The sequence below is a fragment of the Conger conger genome, chromosome 3 (genome assembly GCF_963514075.1).
Source record: "Conger conger chromosome 3, fConCon1.1, whole genome shotgun sequence".
NCBI classification, from domain to species: domain Eukaryota; kingdom Metazoa; phylum Chordata; class Actinopteri; order Anguilliformes; family Congridae; genus Conger; species Conger conger.
Genome location: NC_083762.1, coordinates 51,292,779 through 51,316,245, shown reverse-complemented (window position 1 = coordinate 51,316,245; position 23,467 = coordinate 51,292,779). Strand labels below are relative to the sequence as shown.

General features: G+C 41.2%; 1 protein-coding gene across 2 annotated transcripts; it reads left to right on the top strand.

The window, feature by feature from the left end:
* Positions 1-4,145: 4,145 nt before the first annotated feature.
* atp6ap2 (ATPase H+ transporting accessory protein 2) lies at positions 4,146-17,560 on the top strand. 2 transcript variants are annotated; one of them, XM_061236387.1, is made up of 9 exons: positions 4,146-4,168; positions 5,347-5,477; positions 5,580-5,708; positions 8,736-8,831; positions 9,419-9,556; positions 9,949-10,002; positions 12,439-12,588; positions 13,488-13,604; positions 16,269-17,560. In XM_061236387.1, exons 2-9 carry the CDS (start codon positions 5,457-5,459, stop codon positions 16,461-16,463), a joined length of 900 nt encoding a protein of 299 aa, XP_061092371.1. In that variant the 5' UTR covers positions 4,146-4,168; positions 5,347-5,456; the 3' UTR covers positions 16,464-17,560. The 2 variants fall into 2 exon arrangements, with proteins under 2 accessions (XP_061092371.1, XP_061092370.1); XM_061236386.1 differs by lacking the exon at positions 4,146-4,168 and adding an exon at positions 4,305-4,491.
* The last annotated feature ends 5,907 nt before the right edge of the window (positions 17,561-23,467 follow it).

Here is a 23,467-nt window from a genome sequence, read left to right as displayed (position 1 = left end):
TATGGGTATGAACTTTGCACTTGTACGTTGCTCTGGATAAGAGCATCTGCCAAATGCCATTAATGGGAAGCTATGATAAATTCTATTATTTAATGTTTCATTATGCTGAAAGCAAGTAAATCAAAGTCTTAGCATTAGCATACAGGGGAGACGATATGCAAAGTGCACAGACAACAAAATGTGACTGACAACATAGATGCTAGGTATAGGTAGGAAATAGGCTTATTACTCATAATTCTGAAATTTCCTGTGTCATTGTAAGGGTCAAGCAGCAGGGGTATGCAGAATTCAGCTGCCACATAAAAACATTTGTGTATTTTGACTTATCGCATAATCAAGAGCTGTGGTAAATAGGGTTATACGAGTAATAATAAGAGATAATAAGTATATTGGAGAAGCTTTTGTTTCATTGAGATTGAGATTGAGTCCCCAGTTGGATTGCTGTGTCCATGACATGTCTCTCCATAAAACACCCTCTGAATCTCCCTGAAATCAGTTGTCAACTTGGGATATCTGCCTTTCTGAAAATTTAAAACTTTGATTTTTATTTTCATAAATAAATAATAAATGATTTCAAAAAATGATAAGGGCCCTGTGCAAAAGTTTGGGTACCCTTTTAGATTATTCGTTGTTGCTTTTTAAAAAGAAGATTACTAAGGCCCAGAGCCAGGTGATTTACTTGATAGGGCTTCAATGAGTCAGGTGAGTATAATTCCAGGGCTTAACTTTTTAACAACATGGCGTTTCTCGAAACAGTTTTCGAAGTAAATTTTTCTAAATATTGGATTTATTGTTGTTTATTGCATCAACACCACTGGAAAATGTAGTTTAAGTAACGTTTTCTGTAGCATTACATTTTCAGGGCTTGGGTATATAGACCACCGAGGTGTAATAAAAGGTTTAACGTTACACATTTTCGTTGGAATAAAAAGGAAGTTCCTCAGGCCATATTCTCTGACTGCACACACAGAACTGTGTCATCAACGGTTCAACTTCGAAAAGTGTGACCTTAAAACTAGATGACATGCTGACAGAGAAAATCTCATGAATATTTAAAGTAAGTTATTTAATGAATGTTTAATCACATTTGTCAGCAGGTCATGCTAGCTGGTATTTCTAATTAGCTAGTCTTGACAATGCAGGAGGCAGACACGTTGAAGTTTATAAGTAATGAATTTCGAGATTAATTTACTAATTCATCCAATTAATTATCTCATTTTATAGTTATTTGGGGGAGGCGACACACTCATTAAGCTAATATTAGCTAGCTTAGCTGCCTAGCCTAGTTATGGTGGATTTAACGTGACCAACTCTAAGCATTTAACATGACAGTACAGTTTGAAGCCATATAGTCAGAAAAGATGTCAACTTTGAGAGTTGGGCATGACTTTGTGAAAGTAGCTGAAGCTGAAACGTGAGAGCGTGTGTGAGACTTGACATCCCAGCTCATTACTAGCACAAATATCATCAAAAACAATTAATGATGACCCATTTTAAGTGCGAAAAGAAACACTGTCACTCACAGACTATTGCAACCAGAAATGTAATTTTCTATTCAAAGTCTCAACGCAATTTCTCAATTGATGTTGGAACCCTGGAAGGGTGTCATAGCAGTATACTTAAATAACTAGTTTCTCACTATAGCCATAACTATCTACGTGATTGTATGCATTGCACTGCTGCCACACAATTGGCTGATTAGATAATCAAATGAATAAGTAGGTGTAATAAAGCTAAAATGTTCCTAATAAAGTGCTTGGTGAGTGTATGTAAAACATAAGCTCAACTGTGAAACTGTACAAGAATATAACTTATAAGAACTAGAGAAAAGAATGAACAAGAATCAAAGGTAGTAACAGTTTTAATTTCCTGCATGTGTGAACAAGTGTTGTGGTTTGGTGATAAAGGAGGTGCACCGACTAAGCACACCCACTCCTTCAAAATGGCCAATAGGAAAGCACATCACTTTTAGAAGTTTAAGTTTTATTATGATCTTTCACCCTCAAAATATGGGTCTAGGCACCTTATTCATTCAGTTATCTGCAATATTGGCTGAAACAAAAACAAACAAAAAAACGTGGGACATCCAGACAACTTTTTAACATAGCTCATAATTTTCTTTTTCCAATCTAGAAACACGGATTAGAACAGGGGTCGGCAACCCTGGTCCTGGAGAGCCGCAGGGTGTGCTGGCTTTCGTTGTTACTTGGCATTAATTGATCAATGAAAGCCGTTGATTGCACAGTTAACTCACCTCACCTGGTTTCTTGGGTCTGAATCGGTTGCTTATTTTAAGGTGGAGACGAAAGCCAGCACACCCTGCGGCTCTCCAGGACCAGGGTTGCCGACCCCTGTTCTAATCCGTGTTTCTAGATTGTAAAAAGAAAATTATGAGCTATGTTAAAAAGTTGTCTGGATGTCCCACGTTTTTTTGTTTGTTTTTTGTTTGGTTTGCCAGCACACCCCTCCGACCCCTGGATTAGAAGTATATTTTGGGGGGGCCTTCTTCCAACTAGACCAGGGGTCGGCAACCCTGGTCCTGGAGGGCCGCAGGGTGTGCTGGCTTTCGTCTCCACCTTAAAATAAGCAACCGATTCAGACCCAAGAAACCAGGTGAGGTGAGTTAACTGTGCAATCAACGGCTTTCATTGATCAATTAATGCCAAGTAACAATGAAAGCCAGCACACCCTGCGGCTCTCCAGGACCAGGGTTGCCGACCCCTGAACTCGACTAATTGGGTCTTGAATGTTGCAGTAGCTGAGAGGCTTGGACTGCGTTCCTCAGTTTTGACAACCTGGTCTTATCTGTAATACCTGCATATCACATGTTAGTGTCAAAGATACATTTTGTATTAATTAATTATATACTGAGCACCAACCTTAAAATGAGAAATGAATAGGCTATACACTTCATAAAAGTAAAGTTAAATTGAACAAGTTTCTGAGCTACGGCGGCTTTTTAAGAGTCTGTATTGGCCGATCACATAACAAAGACCTCACGACGCACGTGTAACGCTAAGGAGGCTCTGGGAAATGTGGCCGTGAGAGAAATAAATTAAAGTAGCCTATAATGTAGCCCAGTGGCTTGGACTAAACCTCACCTGTTGATTGTGTTTGGAGACATGGCTGCCTGCCTTTGCTGATTGAGTCTGTATTCTGACAGCCTGTTCTGCAGGCACAGGTAAAACTCCCTGCCATGATGAACATGAACATGGTAATTTCAGTGATCTTTCAGTTTTTTATTTTTAATAAATGTGAAAAAATGTCTAAACCTGTTTTCGCTTTGTCTTTATTCGGTATGGTGTGTAGATTGATGAGAAAATTATTTAATCCATTTTAGAATAAGGCTGTAACGTAACAAAATGTTGGAAAGTGAAGTTGTCTGAATTCTTTCTGAATGCACTGTATATACTAATACTAATATTGGTAATAATCAGATAGTAGGCTACCTTGCATCCAAAACCCATCTCTTTACTCTCTATTGTTATGACAGCTGTGAGTTAATTAATACATTTGGTTACAACAACGAATGACTAAGTCGTTGTCTCTTTAAATGTCATCCACTATTCTCTGTGAACTAAATAACAGTAAGCATAAATAACTGTGAGAGTAATCCAATAGCAGCAATTGGACACTGATACATTGTATCACTTTATTTAGGTAAGTAGCACTGACGATCTGCACTTCCGTTGTACGTCGCTCTGGATAAGAGCGTCTGCTAAATGCCACGTAATGTAATGACGATGATAGCGACTGGCACTGCAAGCGAAGTCGATTGTATTAGTTGAGTGGGACTCGGCGCGACCTCGCATAGTCCACATTTGCCAGTCTTTCCCACAGATTTGTAATAATATTAGGCAACCAATAATGATATAACGTGAAAATGTGGTTTGCATGTTGACCAATGAGGGGCGATCAGCATTTTAGCATTTTAGGCCCGCCCAGACTGCAAATCAAATAATCAACTTTGGTCAATAAATTTGGTTTCATGCCTGAAAATGAATTATTTCATCGCTTCTTTTAGACAAGAAGTAACAAACAAAAAACAAGTTCTCGTTTCGGCTAGGACAGGGGTCGGCAACCCTGGTCCTGGAGAGCCGCAGGGTGTGCTGGCTTTCGTCTCCACCTTAAAATAAGCAACCGATTCAGACCCAAGAAACCAGGTGAGGTGAGTTAACTGCAATCAACGGCTTTCATTGATCAATTAATGCCAAGTAACAACGAAAGCCAGCACACCCTGCGGCTCTCCAGGACCAGGGTTGCCGGTTGGGCTAGGATAAGGAACTAACGAATGATGCACGGACCCGAATGATACACAGATCACGTGATATTTGGAAACGGTCTGTCATGTCTTCCCATAATGCCTCGCAGCTCGAATGTCAGCTGATCTGCTCGAGGTTTCTGCTTGAAAGGAAGACATCTACGCCGAGCATAAGAAAATGAATCGCTCATTTGTGTCGGTATTTGTTTTTTTTGCCGCTTTCACGGCAGGTTAGTTAATTCATCTAATTTTTCATCGATAAGTAATCCGCGTTGCTACCTGTCTGATATTGGCCGATAAGCGAGTGTTGGCTAACAAGTTGGCCCGTGCGATATGTTGATGACGATAAACTAGCTTGAGCTACTGTCATTGACAGAAAAAGCTCGCAACCTTAGCGTTAGTTAGCACGTAATTTACGGTAGGAAGTTAGCAAACGTTTGCCACTGCTCTATAACGTTAGCTGGTTTGATGATTGGGTTGACGACCATGACAAACGTCCTTCGACCTGGCTAGTGATCGCTAACGAACGAATTGCATTGACCAGTTAGCTAGATAGCTATGCATCTTGGGAGTGGTTGGTCGAGAAGTCGCCGTAACGTTAACGTACGGTTCCTAAAATGTGTCTGTCTTGGTAGCTACTTTGATTACATCGCATAATGTTACTTCAAGAGTACTTCAACAGCTGCATTTAATTTGTTTTTGACTGTAGCTATGAATTACATTTATATGAATGCTACGTTATATAAAGATCACTTCCTCTTTTGCCAGGACATAAGGACAGCCATCATGTGATTGCAAGGTCTCGTCAGTCACTGAATCATAGTTACTCTGTTGATTACAGTAAAGAAGACCTAACCGATATTTTGTGGTTTCAGTTAACACAATTGTGCGACATTGGCAGCAGTGAGTTACGGGGCCTAACGTGCAAGCAAATGATTGCTTGGAATGTTGGAGCGCTTGATGCACGCAAACGCTCACCAGCAGTACTAATATGACCACCATTGATGGAGCGTATGCCTCATTTGGTTCCTGTTTGCTTGTAAACTGTCTGAGAAAAATCGTTTGAACTTTTGACTTTATTGCAGGCATTTTTGGGGACCGTCTGACAGTGCTGAAGGCACCCCAGTATGTCTCCTACCATGAGGGACAGTGGCCGATTTCTGGAGAAAAGATCCCTGACCTGGTGGCTCTAACCATGGGATTCTCTGTGCAGGATGTATGTTATAATTGCAATTATAGTTGCTGTGCCAGCCTGTCTCAGCCTGTTGCGTAACTCTGGAATAGTGTGTAACTGTTTGTGTGTATGTATCTTCTGCAGGAGCTGGGCTGGCCAGCTATGCAGATGGGCTCCCTGTTCCAGAGGCCCAAGGCCAATGTCCTGCTGGTGGTGCGAGGAGTGGATAACCTGGACCTTCCCCACAACGTAGCGTCCTACCCCTTGGAAAATGTCAGTATCTCAGCCACACGGAGCTTCTCCTCCCTTTCTTCCTTTTGCAGTGCAGTTAATCAGCCTGACATGTTCAGTTCACAATTCAACATTTCAAGAGTTTTGTGCTTTTAAATGCAGATATGTCTCCACAACTTGGCGCAAGCAATGTACAGAAATACAGTGAACAACGTGCGTTATAACAAACAAGCAGTACACTTAGATGAAGCATGGTTGTTTTGTTGGATACTGTGGAATAGGTGTTGGTATTTCACAATAGTTTGACATGAATGCTCCTTCATTCATTTGAAATGTGATTTATCATGTGAAATTTTGTAGCTTATGTTAAAACTGTTTGAAATTCACTTAAAAATGTGGAGACTACACCAGAATAGGGCAGATTAGACATTTGATTGGCTATTGCATATCCATGTAATCAAATCTAGGATACTGCCACAACAAGAACATAAAGTACGAATAATGCAGCACATTCCGAATATTTATGGGTGGAACAGCTAGCATTTGCCACCTCTTGGAAGAAAAGCATATGCTTTTAGCAGTACAGATTCTGAACGAACCACTAAAAGCGATATTGTCGTGATATTGTAGTGAAACCGCTTCAGTTTGGCAGCCTACATTGGCACAGTCATTTCAGCGATTATTTGCTAAAACAACACAATCCACTTGTTTCGAATAAAGTGGTGCCTATTTTTAATTAAAGTGACCTGTTTAGCAAAAACCACGCCTTAATGGCAATGTTGAGCAAACTTGCACTAGCTGCGCAGGGTGACAGTTTTTCCACCACTTGCAAAGATTCTCATCAACTGGTAATGGAGCTTCCTTTGCATACATCTATCTATTGTAGGCCCCCTAATTCCCCCTTTGGTGTTGACCCTGCCCCCACAGCATGGTTTTTGCCAACTTTTGGAAAAAGGTTTAAGGGGTGGACATTTGATGGACACTTTTTGATCTTTACAATGTTTTATTTTACAAATTAAAATAAACATTCTAAAATAAATGTTTTCTATCATTTACAAGGTGGGCATTTAGAACATTTATACACTTAATTGGTATGGTAGGTATACATTTAGCCTTATCTGAACTTTTTACATCATATCATTTCATATTTCTTACACTAGAGCACTAAAAAGTCCATCAATTACTCCAAAACCTAAAATGAGAGCTTAATCTCTCATTTGAACTCAAATTCTACTAGAATTTTGACAATGTATGTAAAAAAATAAATTTGACGTCACATTCTGGGGTACCAACCATGAAACTGCCTGTTTACCCTTCCGGGTACACCTGTCCACCAGTTTGTTAATACAAATATTTAAATTCATTAATTGAAAAATTGGTATATTTAGACCATCTTCAGGATTGGGTATTTGGGTATGTAACATGATTCTGCAATCTATGCACTTTATTAGCCCATATAAATGATAATATAATTGAATTTAATATTTTTAAGTATGTTAGGAGTTATAGGTATATATTGAAAATTAAACAAAAACTGAGGAAGCCAAATCATTCAAATAAGATTTATTGACTTTGAGAGATTGATAGGCAAATCATCCCACTTTTTTACCACCATCTTTCAGTTTTTGTATGCCAATGGTGCCAATGGTACTATAGTCAATGCAAATGTGGATAAAGGGCAACCATGCCTTGTTCTTCTTGTTAAAAGAAAAGATTTAGAGAATGTGTTTTTGGTCCATATTTGTGCTTCAGGAGATTTATAAATCATTTTTGAACCGAACATTAAAGGTACAATAGGTAAGATTTGTGTATTAAAACATAGTCACAAGACCATAGTAAATCCCTTCATATCATTGAAAAAGGCTCACTGACATGTTGACTGCCTGTGTTTCTAGTCCTTAAATTCTGGTTTCAAAATATACAGTTGACGGGCCGTCACTCTACCAAAACATTGTACAGCTGTACAAAAATTCAAGTTCATTGGTTGAAAATTGCCACAGCCAATTCAGGGGCTTATTCGGATTGTTCGTGTGTAGCTGCCCAAATTGCACTCAAGACAAGCTATCACTGAAACTCTGTATACTATATTCTTATTATCCAGGCGAAGACTACATATCTAGTTAGCCATAGTTAGCCTGACGAATTTACAAATATCCACCTGAGGCAATATGAACATAGTTGTGAGCGTTGCGAGCATAGTTGCACAAGCCTCAGGTGGATATTTGTAAATTTGGCAAGCTAACTAATAGCTAGCTCATTTGCTTGTTGCTACCGATGATTAACTGGTATCGTTTTATAACTAGATACATATTCTTCGATTGGATAATAAGCAGTAGTGTATAGAGTATCAGTCATTGCTTGTCTGGAGTGCACTTTGGGCAGCTGTACATTCCTTTTATCTCTTTACATGTTCAATCATGCGTGTTTAGCTAAACCTTTATTTGTCTCAAACTATAAGTTGCATTTGCATCCTTTGCTCATAATATAGTTGGTTAGCTAAAGTGAAAACTTCAAAAAGACAAAACGTATAAATAGTGTTGTGCAGCACACTAAAGTCAACATTTCATAAAGTCACCTGTTTGGCGAACATTTTCTTACTAGAATACTACAGAAAGACTGCTGTCGCGTTTGTCATTGTCAACTTTCCAAAACAGTGCATGTTGTGGTTTGTGGGTGTTTGTTGCTGCAATTCCTCTCTTGGCTCTCTATCGTTAGGAGTCCGAAATTACATATTGTACCTTTAATAACCTTATTTGATTTAAATTGGAGTCATCATCATCTTTGAGCATAAATGTTAGATTTTAGGCGTACTTGGTAAACTTACCTTAATGTTTTGTAAAATGGAATATGTTTGAGTTTCAGCATGTACATACACTAAAAAACATACAAATAAACTACATGAATAATTAAATGTGAGTATCCAATAACCAAATTATTCAGTACTTAAGTGGATGTTGCCTCTAAGGATTTTATACCGTTGGAAAGACATCATTCTTTTGCGAAGGCATAGTTCTCGCATTTGCACATTGCTACAGACCTAATTCCTGTTTTTGTGTCATGTTTTTACAGCCTGTGCCCTTCACCTTGGACAGCGTAGCAAACACCATGCATGCACTCTTTCCAGACGACACCCCTGTTGTGCTGCAGCTAGCTCCCAGTGAGGAGGTAGGTCTTACTACAAATGTGGGCCTGACCTAAGTAAAGCAATGCCAGTGGACAAGAATCAGAGTGGAGAGAATACTACCAGAGATGTTGTAGTACAGAGATATGCTATCAGGAAATAACAGGTTTCACTGTCAGGGGGCGACTGAGCGCTAAAACTGGGTTAAACTCAGCAGAATGAATGGGGCTCAATGGATGGAGATACTAGACACTAATTTAGCTTGGTATCATTCCAGTGTTTAATTTCAAATCCAATGTGCTGGAGCACAGAGACAAAAAAGAAACTGTACCACTGTCCAAATACACACAAAATCCTGTATAAATGATTCAAAACTCCCTCTTGTGCCCATCTATGCTTATTTTTAACATTATGTAATAGTTTTCTGTAGTGCCTGTATTGTTTTGCATGCATTGTAAGTTGTTCTGCATCAATGCCCTTGCTAAAATGTCTGTTTTATTTGTGTTTGTTGACTGTTAATTCTAAGGGTTGATAGAGTCCAATAAAGACCAAATGTAATATGTCAGAGTAGATTGTGCTTTATCATTGTTGATTTAACTCATTTGAGTTTGTGTGGAATCTCTCCCTGCAGAGGCTGTACATGGTGGGCAAAGCCAACACGGTGTTTGAGGACCTTCCTGTCACTTTGCAGCAAATTCGGGGACGCCTCTCCCAGGATGGTTCTGTGCTCCCCTCCCTGCCCCTCAGCTCCCTCAGCAGGAACAATGAGGTCAGATGGAGCCAAATTAATTGTCACCCCCATGTAGTTTTATGACTGTGCTATGCTGATTAAGTTGTATGGAATCTGGGTTGGTGAGAAATGTGAGGTAGAAGACTTTTGGAATCGTTTTTAAACGACAATTTTTAAGTGCCTGAATTACATACCTGTTAAGTGATTAATGCCAAGGGATTCATGCATTTATAGTCAGCCATAGCAGTTTGTTTTCTGTCCAAGAGGAACTGGCCAGGTGCAGTTCTAGGTTACCTAGATTTTGAATTAATTTTGGTGCATCAGGGTTGCTTCTGTGTTTAGTCCGCTTAGGTCAGGCAGAGTGCATGGTGGAGCTCTGGCCGGGTGCTGTCTTACAGATCCTCTCCTTAACTGGTGCTCTTTCTCTGCAGGCTGACCTACTCTTCCTGTCGGAGGTGCAGGTGCTGCATGACATCGCTGCCCTGGTAAGGTTCCTCACAGTTGTACATTCTTTAACACCGTATGGTAGTGATGGGAGAGCGAGGAGTTGTGAAACCTAAAAATGACCAATAGTTGTGCTTTGTTGTGAACAATCTGAAACATTTTGATTGGTTCAACAAGTCACCGTCCCACAACCCAATACGGGTGATAATCAGCTATCGTATGCATAGGCCATTGGGAAATTACCCTTTTTTAATTGGTATTTTTAAAAGAAATTCATGAACTGATGGTGGTATGTTGAAATGTATTTACCCAAGAGACTATAAAGACAATTTTATGCATAAAAATAACCTTTCAGTAAATGTTTAGGTGTGGTTTTGGCATTTAAAGCCTTGACGTCACATTCTGGGGTACCAACCATGAAACTGCCTGTATACCCTTCCGGGTACACCTGTCCACCAGTTTGTTAATACAAATATTTAAACACCGAAGTATTAGCAGCAATAGTCCACCGATTTACTGCAATTTTCTTTAGGAAATGCACATCTCTAGTTGCTTATTTTAGTAATGTAGGTAAACTTCTGTGCAACACTGGCTTGATGTTTAGATAAATAGTTCTATATTTTGACATCTGTGTGACACTATATTACTCCTTACCAGATTGTCACTCATACAAAATATCACTCAATGAGCACTGATTAGCATTTGGTTTTCCAGCCTTGCTTATTTGAACCAAGATTGGACATATTTAATATATTTTGTAGGCATATAGTCAGGTGTGTGATTAACCAATTATACCAAACGGGGGCTAATGATCATCAATTTAATATGTAGGTTGAAACACAATCATTAACTAAACAAAAACAGCTGTGTAGGATGGTTAAAACTGTGTGAGGAACAGCCAAACTCTGCTTCCAATGTGAGATTGCTGAAGACAGTTTAATGTCAGAAGTCATACACCATGGCAAGACTGAGCACAGCAACAAGACACAAGGTAGTTATATTGTATCAGCAAGGTCTCTCCCAGGCAGAAATTTAAAAGCAGATGGGGGTTTCCAGATGTGCTGTCCAAGCTCAGTTGAAGAAGCACAAAGAAACAGGAAATCTTGAGGACCGTAAACGCAGTGGTCGGCCAAGGAAATGAAAGACACATCATCGGCCAGCAGATGAAAGACACATCATGCTTATCCTACCTTCGCAATCGGAAGATGTCCAGCAGTGCTATCAGCTCTGAATTGGTAGAAACCAGTGGGACCCATCTACTGTGCGGAGAAGTCTGGTCAGAAGTGGTCTTCATAGAAGAATTGCGTCCAAAAAGCCATACCTCCGACATGGAAACAAGGCCAAGCAGCTCAACTATGCACGAAAACACAGGAACTGAAGGTGCAGAAAAATGGCAGCAGGTTCTGAAATATTTGGCTGTAGCAGAAGGCAGCTTGTTTGCCCAAAGGGCTGGAGAGTGGTGCACGAATGATTGTCTGCAGACAACAGTGAAGCATGGTGGAGGTTCGTTGCAAGTTTGGGGCTGCATTTCTGCAAATTGAGTTGGGGATTTGGTCAGAATTAATTGTCTCCTCAATGCTGAGAAGTACAGGCAGATACTTATCCATCATGCAATACCATCAGGGAGGCATCTGATTGGACCCAAATTTATTCTGCAGCAGGACAACGACCCCAAACATATAGCCAATGTCATTAAGAACTATCTTCAGCATAAAGAAGAACAAGGAGTCCTGGAAGTGATGGTATGGCCCCCACAGAGCCTTGATCTCAACATCATCGCGTCTGTCTAGGAATACCTGAAGAGACAGAAGCATTTGAGGCTGCCTAAATCCACAGAAGAACTGTGGCTAGTTCTCCAAGATGTTTGGAACAACCTACCTGCCGAGTTCCTTCAAAAACTGTGCAAGTACACTTAGAAGAATTGATGCTGTTTTGAAGGCAAAGGGTGGGCACACCGAATATTGATTTGATTTGGATTTTTCTTCTGTTCATTCACTTCTTATGCATTTTGTTAATTGATAAAAATAAACTATTAACATCTCTATTTTTGAAAGCATTATTTTACAGCATTTTTTCACACCTGCCTAAAACTTTTGCACAGTACTGTGTGTATGTATGTATGTATGTATATGTTTTTATTTTAATTTTATTTTTTTATCTGTATTGGCTGTACTTTTTGGCTGAAATTTTGTTAAATATTTAGTCAGGTAATGTACTCTGTTTAATTCTGTTATCCAAAGTTCTAATCTGCATTCAAGAAATTATGAACTATACAGTAATACTTACTATAACCTAATGCACGTAACTGCCTACGATAGAAACTATACACAAATATATTTGTAGCTCACTAGCTCTATTGATCATGTAAAAGTGAGGGATTAAGATTGCGATCATGTCTCTGTAAACAGCACTGGGTAGTGAGCAGATGGAGGGAATTTAATCTGTTGAATGTAGTACATTTCCTGCAATACCTACAGCTGCTGAGGCACAAACACCTTGCGAAGGACCACTCCCCAGACCTTTTCTCCCTGGAGCTAGCAGGGCTGGAGGAGATTAGCCGCCGCTATGGCACAGACTCCCCTCAGTTCACCGATGCCGTCAAAATCCTGGCCAGCGTGCTGCAGAAGGTGAGGGGGGTGGGGCCATGCCAGGGTACACTGCAGCACATCATCACACGTGACGTCTACCCCACTTCAAAACATGGAGTAGACGTCAGATGACACAGTATGATAGATGGATAGATAATTGCGTTGGTGCAGCTTGCTTTGTCATCTGCATGGCATGCTTTTTAGATTTTTAGATGGTGCTTTACTATGCCTTAATCACCACTAATGTGTAGCACCCACTTGGGTGACGCATGGCTGCCATTTTGTGACACTCATCACGCACCGTCTGTGGTTGAGAGGGAGAGAGCAATGTTTTGCCAACTGAATCAGGGGATGACGATGTGGCAGGTTGAAAGAGCCAGGTTAGGAATTTAGCCAGGACATTGTGGAACCACCAACTCCTGCGATACTCAACTCCAAATCCTGCAGGCATTTGCTCCAACCATGCGCTACACCACTCATTATTTTACCTGCTTGGTTCAGATAATAAGATAATTGGTGGAATCAGGTGGTGTAGCACATGGTTGAAGAAAATGCCTACAGGCACTGCAGCCTGCAGGACGTGGAGTTCAGGAGCACTGCCCTACTCTTTGTGAGAAGTGTCGTGATCTTCAATGACCACAGTGATTCAGGTTTAAGATTCCATCTGAAAGATGGCGTCTCCTATAGCACAGCGTCTCCATCACTGCGCTGGAACAATGGGGATAATTTTACCAGAGGGAATATTGCTCCCTACTAGCTCACCAATACCACTTCCAGCAGCAACTTAGGTCTCCCATCCATGTACTAACCAAGCCCAAACCTTCTTAGCTTTATGCATTTGGCAGATACAGGGTGCATGATGGCATGGCTGCTGGCTAACACTTGGTTACACTTTGTTGTGCCTATTTAAGTGATGGTTCTGTGTTCCTGTGCTGCAGTTTGCGGATGATGTCTCCAGTATTTACGGGGGTAACGCGCTGATAGAGGTGGTGACAGTGAAGACCTTCGAGGCACCCCTCACCAGGAAGTCCCGTTCCATCCTGGAGTCCAAGGAAGTGAGTACCTCCGGTCCATCGTAGTTTGTGAGGGTCTCGTTTTCTTAAATTAATTTAAAAAAAAAAAAAAAAAAAAAAAAAAAAAACACTCCTCTGACAGTGAGGAAAAATGGATTGGATCAATGTTAAGTTATTATTGATCTGGGAATAATGTTGGTCACCTATGGCTTGTTTGGTAATGCATAAGTGTTATTCAATCCTTGCTAATTATAGCCAATATCAAATCAGAAATGACAATGAAATAAACAAATTCTGTTGGCTGTTAGGGGTGGGAATCGCAGAGTAACTTACGATGCAATACTATCATGGTAGGTTGCCCACGAAATGATGGTATCACAATAGAGGTGATTGTGTGATGTGCAAGGTAATCCTCTTCAATACAGGACAAAAATTTTTTTCCTAAAGCATTAATCATAGACTATATTTAGCCACTGAATTTCACAAAATAAGAATTTAGACTGATGAAATGGTATGAAACAAAGTGTATAGATTTTTAGTATACATACTGACCAAACTGCCAGAAACCAGTTCCAGAGTTCAAATTTCTGAAAGATACAAACATGCCTCATAGAAACGCAAATCTTCCAGCCAAAATAAGGTGAACAGAAAAATAGCTAATTATGAAAATATAGAATTTAGACCTGCAGTTTCAGACTGCTAATTTTAATACTAAGTTACACAAGTGGCAGCGCTATGTGACTAGGCCATGAGGGACTGGAATGTAGTGCAGTCTGTGTGTATTTGGACAGTGGTAAAGTTTCTTTTTTTGTCTCTGTGCTCCAATACATTGGATTTGAAATGAAACAAGGTTAAAGTGACTGTCACATTTTATTTGAGTATTGAGTATATAGGTAATCCGTGAAGGACTTGGTCACCCCAAGTTAAATCTTGAAAAAATGATTCCGTTTATACAGTTTGAAGAGAAAAATGTTGACACTGCCACTTTTTTAACAGATTAATTCCTTTTCTTTGCTTCTTGTAAAAGAATAACGCAGGACTAAAAGATATTTAAAAATATTTTCACTTTTCACTTTTTTAACGCACTGCTATTTGCTTGAACACAACTGTATCTTAGAATTTAATCTGATAATTTTCAATGAGAGAGAATTAAGGTCTCAGAAGTTCAACTGGGGCCAAGCAGAATTGATAAAATAAGAGAAAAGGGCACAGGCTTGTGATGATTAAAAGGTAGTTGATGTAGGTTTTTAGTTGTGATATAACATTCTAAAGGAACCGGTTGCATGAGTTTGAAGGTTATTTGCACATTAAAAGTGGAATGATTTAATGGCAGGACCTTTGGTTCATTTAATAAAGAAAATGACTTGGCATACGATTATCTGTGTTTATTGTATGCAGCATTTTTTATAAAGGGTGCCAGTAATTCTGGAGCTGACTGTATACTTCATAAGAGGTTTTATTTATAAATAAAAAAAACACCACTATTTTACTCTTGTGCTCAAATACACTGGCAGAGTCAATTCTTTTGCTGTTCTTCAAGTAGTTTGCTCTCTCGTTCCTCAGCTGTGCCAGTTTTAGCCTATATGCCTTTCACCCTGTGACTTCCTTTGGCTTTCTTATTCTTGCCACTCTGGGGCCTTTTGGCCTGATGTTTTTTATTTTTCCCAACAATTATAAAAAATTCATCTGACTTTAATTTTGAATTTCAAATCTCTAGATGGATTACAGAAATGATAGACAATTTTTTTTGTAAAAAGTGAAAGTCAGAAGTAACCACACAGTGTTGTGACTGATCAAACAGCTGCAGGATGAAACTCCGCCCACTTCCGGGTTAAGTCATGCCCATTTACCGGTAGAGATACGGATACAAATATAGTTTGTTGACTGAATACAGATACAGATACTGCAGTGCTCTCTCTCCCCCCTAGTTAGTACACTGGTGTAATGGCTGCTGAAGATAAGGCTTTGAAGTGATATGTAGGGATATAATTTAAAAACTTCTTTCGGGAGGTAATATTAATTTGTAACATTATCAATGTCTTGGCTGCATTTTTAATGAATTTGTTACCTTAGTGAATATAAATATCTTATATTTATTTCAAAAACATCAAAATGATTCCCTATTTCCAAACATTTCAATGGTGCTAGTGTATGACCATGGTCATTGTCTAAAGCAAGAACCTCCTGTGCAGCTTGTACAGTAACATTATATTTGCAGATATGCATATTCCAGATATGTGTTCCCCAATTATTTGTAAAAAAAAAGTAATGACTGATTGGTAGGAAATATTTTGTATGGCACCAGCAACCTGACACTGCTGTGCTCAAGGAAAAAGTTGCACAGATTCCAACCTCAGTATCATTGTCATTTCTGTCGGGGAAGCGAGGATTATGTAAAATGCGTTTAAAACGGCAATTTAGGAATCCAGCAGTTTTAACCATCAACACCCTCATTTAAATGTCCAGCACTCTGAAATACTGAACACAAGTGTGTCAACTGTTAAAACGCCCATTTGCTCAAATGAATTAGTTCACATCTACAAATTGTGTGAACATAACACTGCTATACAAGCTGCTTTTTGGATGCATTTTCTTGGGACAAACGAGTAGCACTGAAACACTGTTATTATGTCAGAAAAACAAAGTGGACTTGCATAAATGGGAAAGCATTAAAGCATGCTGAACTCTCTCTCCTGTCCCTCATAGGTCAACCCACGGAACCAGTACAACCTGGCATACCAGTACAACTTTGAGTATGCGGTGATCTTCAACATCGTGCTGTGGCTGATGATCGCACTGGCCCTGGCTGTCATCGCCATCGCCTACAACCTGTGGAACATGGACCCTGGCTATGACAGCATCATCTACAGGATGACCAATCAGAAGATCCGCCTGGACTGAAGGCTCCTGCCCCATTCTATTGTTTAAACCCAGCAGCCTGCATTCAGTCTCTTTTTCAGACTTTTAGTAACTTCACTTTATAGGCCCATTTATTGTACAGAAATTATAGATTAAATATGGCTTGGTTTGGCATTGTCGGTTGTCGTTTCAGTTTCTTGTCTAGTCAGAGTATGTGGCTTTCATTGGGGTCCCAGCTGGAAAAATGGAAGCTGCCTCTGACTGCAATATAGGATATGATCTTAATACGTTTTCTCTATATTAATGTGTCCTCAATCATATTATTTAACTGTGGCATATTGATTATGAAGTTTGTGTATGGTAAATCAACAAGTTTAAATGACGACAGCTGTTTCAGAAAGAGAATGCTGTTGTAAAGTATGTGTGTTTGTGTCTAGGTAAGTGTAAATATTTCTGTCGCCATGGATACAGAATTAAGCAGTTGTTGTGCAGAAAAATACTGTTGCTTGACTTATTTCATAATTACATTTTGTGAAAAGTTGTCTTAACCTCAGTCACACTGCATTCCTGGGATTATTGTCCATTCCTTTTGAGGCATCTCATTCCTGGTTTCAATGCCATGGGAGATCTACATAGAGCCAAAGCGCTTTCAACATGGCTGCGCTCTGTTGGGCCAGGAAGCAGAATCATCCATTGTGTTTGTTCCATTGAGGTGTTAACTAGATGGATGAAGACAAAATTGTATACATCTGTAATTATTCAAATTATTGTATATTTTGACACCTAAGTGACTGTGATGTCAGATAAATTATTGTATTAATGACAGTACTGTATTTAATGTTAGCACATGGAAGGAACTAATACTGTCATAGCAAAATCAAAAGGAAAAATATAAGGTAAAAATAGACCATAGCAATGTCTCTGGCTTTACTTTACACTCAATACCTGGTCTTTGCATAAAGCTGAACTGAGTGGTCTGCAAAAGGGAGTGATGGCAATTTACACATGATGTGAAATGTAGTTCCTCACATGAGTTACCCCATGGTGTGGGCTTGAAATGCTGTTAATGTTAAAGATGTAAATGTTTGTGTTTAAAAATGCAAGTGTTAATTTAATTAAAATACCTGTGTGAGAAATTAGTTGTATATTTGTGAAGATTTTGTTTGTCATGATTTGCTGGTTTCTCCCATTTCATTCCAAGTTTGTCTGGAATGAAAAAATGTTGTAACTGCTGAAAATATGCCTGTGATATAAAAAGGCTTTCTTGGAACAGTTGGTGAAATTGTTGAGCAGGTAGACTATATTGTTGTAATGTTAATTATGAATCAAATGGCACTCATTAGTTTAAACTTTAAATTGAAGTGTGAGGAATATAAAGTTGTAAGCAGTCACTCCTATTAAATCTAGTGTGGGGAAATATTTTCAGACCAGATGGTGTGATTTACCTTCCAAGCATATTCATACAGATTAGTTTCAATCATATTTTTTATCGGTGTATGCATCTATGCATTACTTCTGTGATTCTTGAGTGAATGCGTTTGCTTTTAATACAGCATTTAATAAGAGGAGTTTTCATTTGGGGGTTAAGTGTCTTGCTCAAGCACACTTTGATACACCCAGGATGGGATCGAACTGGCAACCCTCCAACTACCAGACAACTGCTCTTACTGCCTGTGCAGTGTCGCCCCATAATGTATATGGCATAACATTTTCAATATATTGTTGTTCAGTACGCATTTTGCTTGGTTTGATTGGTGCTTACTAAAAACATGGACTGTGAATTACTTTTAGGGTCATTGGTGCCATTTCATAAAACACTCACCAGATGGCGAGCTTGGCCAGAAAACATTGCACAGGCTCATTTCATTACTGCAGTGTCAGTAAATTGTTGGCAGGAGAGGTGCCAGGTTTGAAACAACGGGTTTAGAGACAGCAGTTAGTGGGATGAAATATCTATCTAGTTTGGTTTACAGATATAATCACATAAATGTAAATCTGTCTGTTTTTCGGTGCCATTGATGTCCAGCTCTTATCTTTAATGGAATGTTGGTAAAATGTGTGTTAAACTGACTGTCTTTGTGGCTTTTCATCACATTACAATTCCACGTAAGGACAATTATTGTCCATCTACATTTAACCCCTTAAGCCCCTTTTATTGACACAAGCTTAAAAATGACATATCCAAAATAAGAATTACTATTCTTGAACTAGAGGCATAATCCTATGAAAGGTAATCTTCTGAAAGGTAACCATTTTGGAGTTACTAATGTTACTACGTTACAGAAGCTGAAACAGGGAAAGTGGAAGCTTTTTTTCTCACTGAAAATCTTTTCTGTTTTTGACTGGATACAGATTATTCTAGCTGTGGCTGGTGGGTTTAGAAACAGAAGCCTATAACCTGGACAAATCCCCTTTCAAAAAGAACATCTGGAGTCTCCGAAAGGACACATGGAAACTAAATGATCTTATGAGGTGTAAAATACTGTATTTTGCTTACTAAACTATACAACACCTTTTATCCTGAAAAAAGTGTACTTCCCCTCACCTGTCACCCTCCCCTACCTCTCTGCCCCAAACTCCCTTTCCTCACAGCTATCCTCAACAGGTCATAAAACTCATGTAATAATCGCAATAATACCATCTTGTGTACTAATATATTCATTGAGGTACAATGTTATTGAAGTTTTTGTCATATACCTAACCCCAACAAGAAGTCAAACACATTCCATAATTTTACATGCTATTTATTATTCAAAAGCACGCTGGCTCCTTACTTATAAGCATTCTGAATAATAATAAAATATGTGAGAATGTATTTAGATGCTCACTGAGATAAAATGGGGTCACTGAAAATGCCCTCACCCTCATGTCACCGGTGTTTCCACTGTCTTCCTCAGAAATAGTTTTTGCACAACAGAACATGCTACACTTTCATTACACAGGGTAAATTTGTGTTGTTTTATGCAAGCCTAACAAATTATACACCACTGGAATCGTAATGTCATTAGCTAAAATGCTAGTCGTCACTTCTATAACATTCATCATCATTGATAACATATGCATGTTCAAGAGAGCCTATACAAAACGTAGATAATAGCATTTCTGCCGAACTGGTAACGTGGGGTCGCCGCCCCTGTGGGCTCACCACCTGCAGGGGTCGGCATCGGAGTCGGGTGCTTTGCCCAATGGGCAGTGGGCGAAGGTGGGGAGTCGGGTGCTTTGCCCAACGGGCAGTGGGTGACGGCGGGGATCCGGACGTGCTGATCCTCGGCGTTGCAGACTGGTTCTGGGGACGTGGAATGTCACCTCTCTGGTGGGGAAGGAACCGGAGTTAGTGCGGGAGGCGGAGCGGTACCAACTAGATATAGTTGGGCTCACCTCCACGCACAGCACTGGTCCCGGAACCAAACTCCTGGAGAGGGGCTGGACTGTTATTTTCTGGAGTTGCTCAGGGTGAGAGGCGCCGTGCGGGTGTGGGGATACTCACAAGCCACCGGCTGAGTGCCACTGTGTTGGAGTTTCACCCGCGGAACTAGAGGATCGCCTCTCTGCGACTACGTGTCGCTGTGGGGAAAGCTCTGACTGTCGTTTGTGCTTATGCACCAAACGGCAGGTCAGAGTATCCGGCCTTCTTGGAGTCACCGGGCAGCATCCTGGAAAGGGTGCCGCCCGGAGACTCCATAGTTCTGCTGGGTGACTTCAACGCTCACGTGGGCAACGACAGAGAAACCTGGAAGGGGGTGATTGGGAGGAATGGCCTGCCTGATCTTAACCTGAGCGGTATCTTGTTATTGGACTTCTGTGCTGGTCATGGATTGTCCATAATGAACACCATGTTCGAGCATAGGGTAGCTTGTACTTGGTACCAGAGCACCTTAGGCCAAAGATCGATGATCGACTTTGTGGTCGTATCATCAGACCTGCGGCTATATGTCTTGGACACTCAGGTGAAGAGAGGAGCAGAGCTGTCAACTGATCACCACCTGCTGGTGAGTTGGATCAAGTGGCCGGGGAGGGTGCCGGACAGACCCGGTAAACCCAAACGTGTAGTGAGGGTGAACTGGGAACGTCTGGCGGAGGCCTCCGTCCACGAGGTCTTCAACTCCCACCTCCGGAGGAACTTCTCGCGCATCCCGGGGGAGGCTGGGCACATGGAGTCCGAGTGGGCCATGTTCAAAGCCTCCATTGCAGAGGCGGCAAGCAGGAGCTGTGGCCAGAAGGTCATTGGTGCCTGTCGGGGCGGCAACCCAAGAACCCGCTGGTGGACACCAGCAGTGAGGGAGGCCGTCAAACTGAAGAAGGAGGCCTTTCGGGCTTGGCTGGCATGGGGGTCCCCTGAAGCAGCAGACAGGTACCGGGTGGCCAGAAGGGCTGCGGCTTCGGCAGTCGCTGAAGCAAAAACCCGGGAATGGGAGGAGTTCGGGGAGGCTATGGAGAAGGACTTTCGGTTGGCCTCGAGAAAGTTCTGGCAAACCATCCAACGACTCAGAAAAGGAAAGCAGGGCTTGTCTCAGGCTGTTTTCAGCAGGGGAGGAGAACTGCTGACCCGGACTGGGGATATTGTCAGGCGGTGGAAAGAGCACTTTGAGGAGCTCCTGAACCTGAACAACACGTCCTCTGCGGAAGAGGCAGAGCCCGAAGACTCGGGGCAATCGCCACCTATATCCCTGGCGGAAGTTGCTGAGGTAGTCAAAAAGCTCCTCAGTGGCAAGTCACTGGGTGTGGATGAGATTCGCCCTGAGATGCTGAAGGCTCTGGACATTGTTGGACTGTCTTGGCTGACACGCCTCTTCAGTGTCGCGGCTTTCGACCATGTCCCCCGGGGAACCCTGTGAGGGGTACTGTGGGAGTATGGGGTACCAGGGCCGTTGTTACGAGCCATCCGGTCCCTGTATAACCAAAGTGAGAGCTGTGTCCGCATCATCGGCACAAAGTCAAGCACGTTTCCAGTGGGTGTTGGACAAGGTTGCCCCTTGTCACTGGTCCTGTTTGTGATATTCATGGACAGGATCTCAAGGCGCAGCCGAGGTGAGGAGAGTGTCCGGTTTGGTGACCTCAGAATCGCGTCTCTGCTTTTTGCTGACGACGTGGTTCTGCTAGCTTCATCGGACCGTGACCTTGAGCACGCACTGGAGCGGTTTGCAGCTGAGTGTAAAGCGGCTGGGATGAGAGTCAGCACCTCCAAGTCCGAGGCCATGGTTCTCTGCCGGAAAACAGTGGATTGCTCCCTCCCTCAAGTATCTCGGGGTCTTGTTCACGAGTGAGGGTAGAAGGGAGCGTGAGATCGACAGGTGGAATGGTGCAGCATCAGCAGTAATGCGGGCGTTGCACCGGACCGTCATGGTGAAGAGGGATCTGAGCCGGAAGGCGAAGCTATCGATTTACCGGTCGATCTACGTCCCAACCCTCACCTATGGTCACAAGCTTTGGGTAGTGACCGAAAGAACGAGATCGCATATACAAGCGGTCGAAATGAGGTTCCTCCGTAGGGTGGCCGGGCTCAGCCTTAGAGATAGGGTGAGGAGATCAGACATCTGGAGGGAGCTCGGAGTAGAGGCGCTGCTCCTTCACGTCGAAAGGAGCCAATTGAGGTGGTTCGGGCATCTGATCAGGATGCCTCCTGGGCGCCTCCCTTTGGAGGTTTTCCAGGCTCGTCCAACTGGGCGGAGACCCCAAGGTAGACCCAGAACCCGCTGGAGAGATTATATATCTCGGGATCCCCCAGGAGGAGCTGGAATGCGTTGCTGGGGAGAGGGACGCCTGGAATACCCAGCTTAGCCTACTGCCACCGCGACCCGACTCCGGATAAGCGGATGAAGATGGATGGATGGATGGATGGATGGATGGATAGACAAACAATGGCTTTACATAACATAATGGCAAGAACAGGCCAATCATCTCACCAATGCTCGCCTTTTCCTACCATTAAAATGTACCTACTGCTTAGTTTGCCTAAAAGCTAAATAGTATCTAGCACTGTATCAAGCCTGGTCTCGAAACCCTCCAGTGTTTCTGCCTCCACTACAACATGTCCTGGCAAGCTATTCCACATACTGATCACTCTCTCAGATATACTTCCTAATAACCTCCTGTACTATCATTTGCCAATTTCCATTTATGCCCCCTTATTCTGCTAACCAAACTCACCCTCAACAATCGTCTTAGCCTGGGTAATTTAAGCCAAGTCTCAGGAAGCATCAGGAAGACACCCACAGTGCGCATTTTGGAAAATGAATGGCACAGGCAAGTTCTGTGTAAACACCATCGTTGCCCTAGTTACGGAGACTCGCAGGATTTTAAAAAAATGTCTGTAAGTCCGCCCCTGAAACAAAAGAGGCTATCCTATGGCAAGCCATTTTAACATTTAATAATTGTTTTGATATGAAACTTAGTTGAAATTACATCTCAGGTTTTTGAAAATTTATATCAACTTTTGTGAAATTTGATACGAAGGTTTGGAATTCTGATATCAGTTTTTCGGAAAATTTGATATGAAAAATTCCGAAAGCTGATTTCAAAGTTCCAAAAATTTATATAAAACTTCAAAAACTTGATATCAAATTTAATTAAACTTGATATTGAATTTCAAAAACTTGATATCAGATTTCCCAAACTTCATATCAAATTTCAAAAGTGCCGACATCAGTATTTTGCTTTACTCACATCTTTGGTTGGTGTTGGTAGCTATCTCCATTATTATTGCTTAGCTATAATAGCCTGGTATTGTGCCAAAGTAGTAGTTTGTTCAAGCAGGCTAAGTTGCATTTATGTATGTGCAATGTTGTCACTCTCGAGATGTTAATATTGGTTGTTAATGCCATTAAATGGGCACAACAGGAATTGGCTTCTTCTGAGGAAGGGGCTTCCCTTTCGTTTTTGCTAGCTAGCAAATTCCTTATAGACAAAACAGACATCAATTGACAGTTGATATCAAATGTGAAACTGAAAAATGATTAAATGTTAAAACGGCTTGCCATACTATCCAGGTACAGGTGGGAGATATAACAAGTCAACAAACATTTTTAACAATCAGCTTGTTCGTTCAA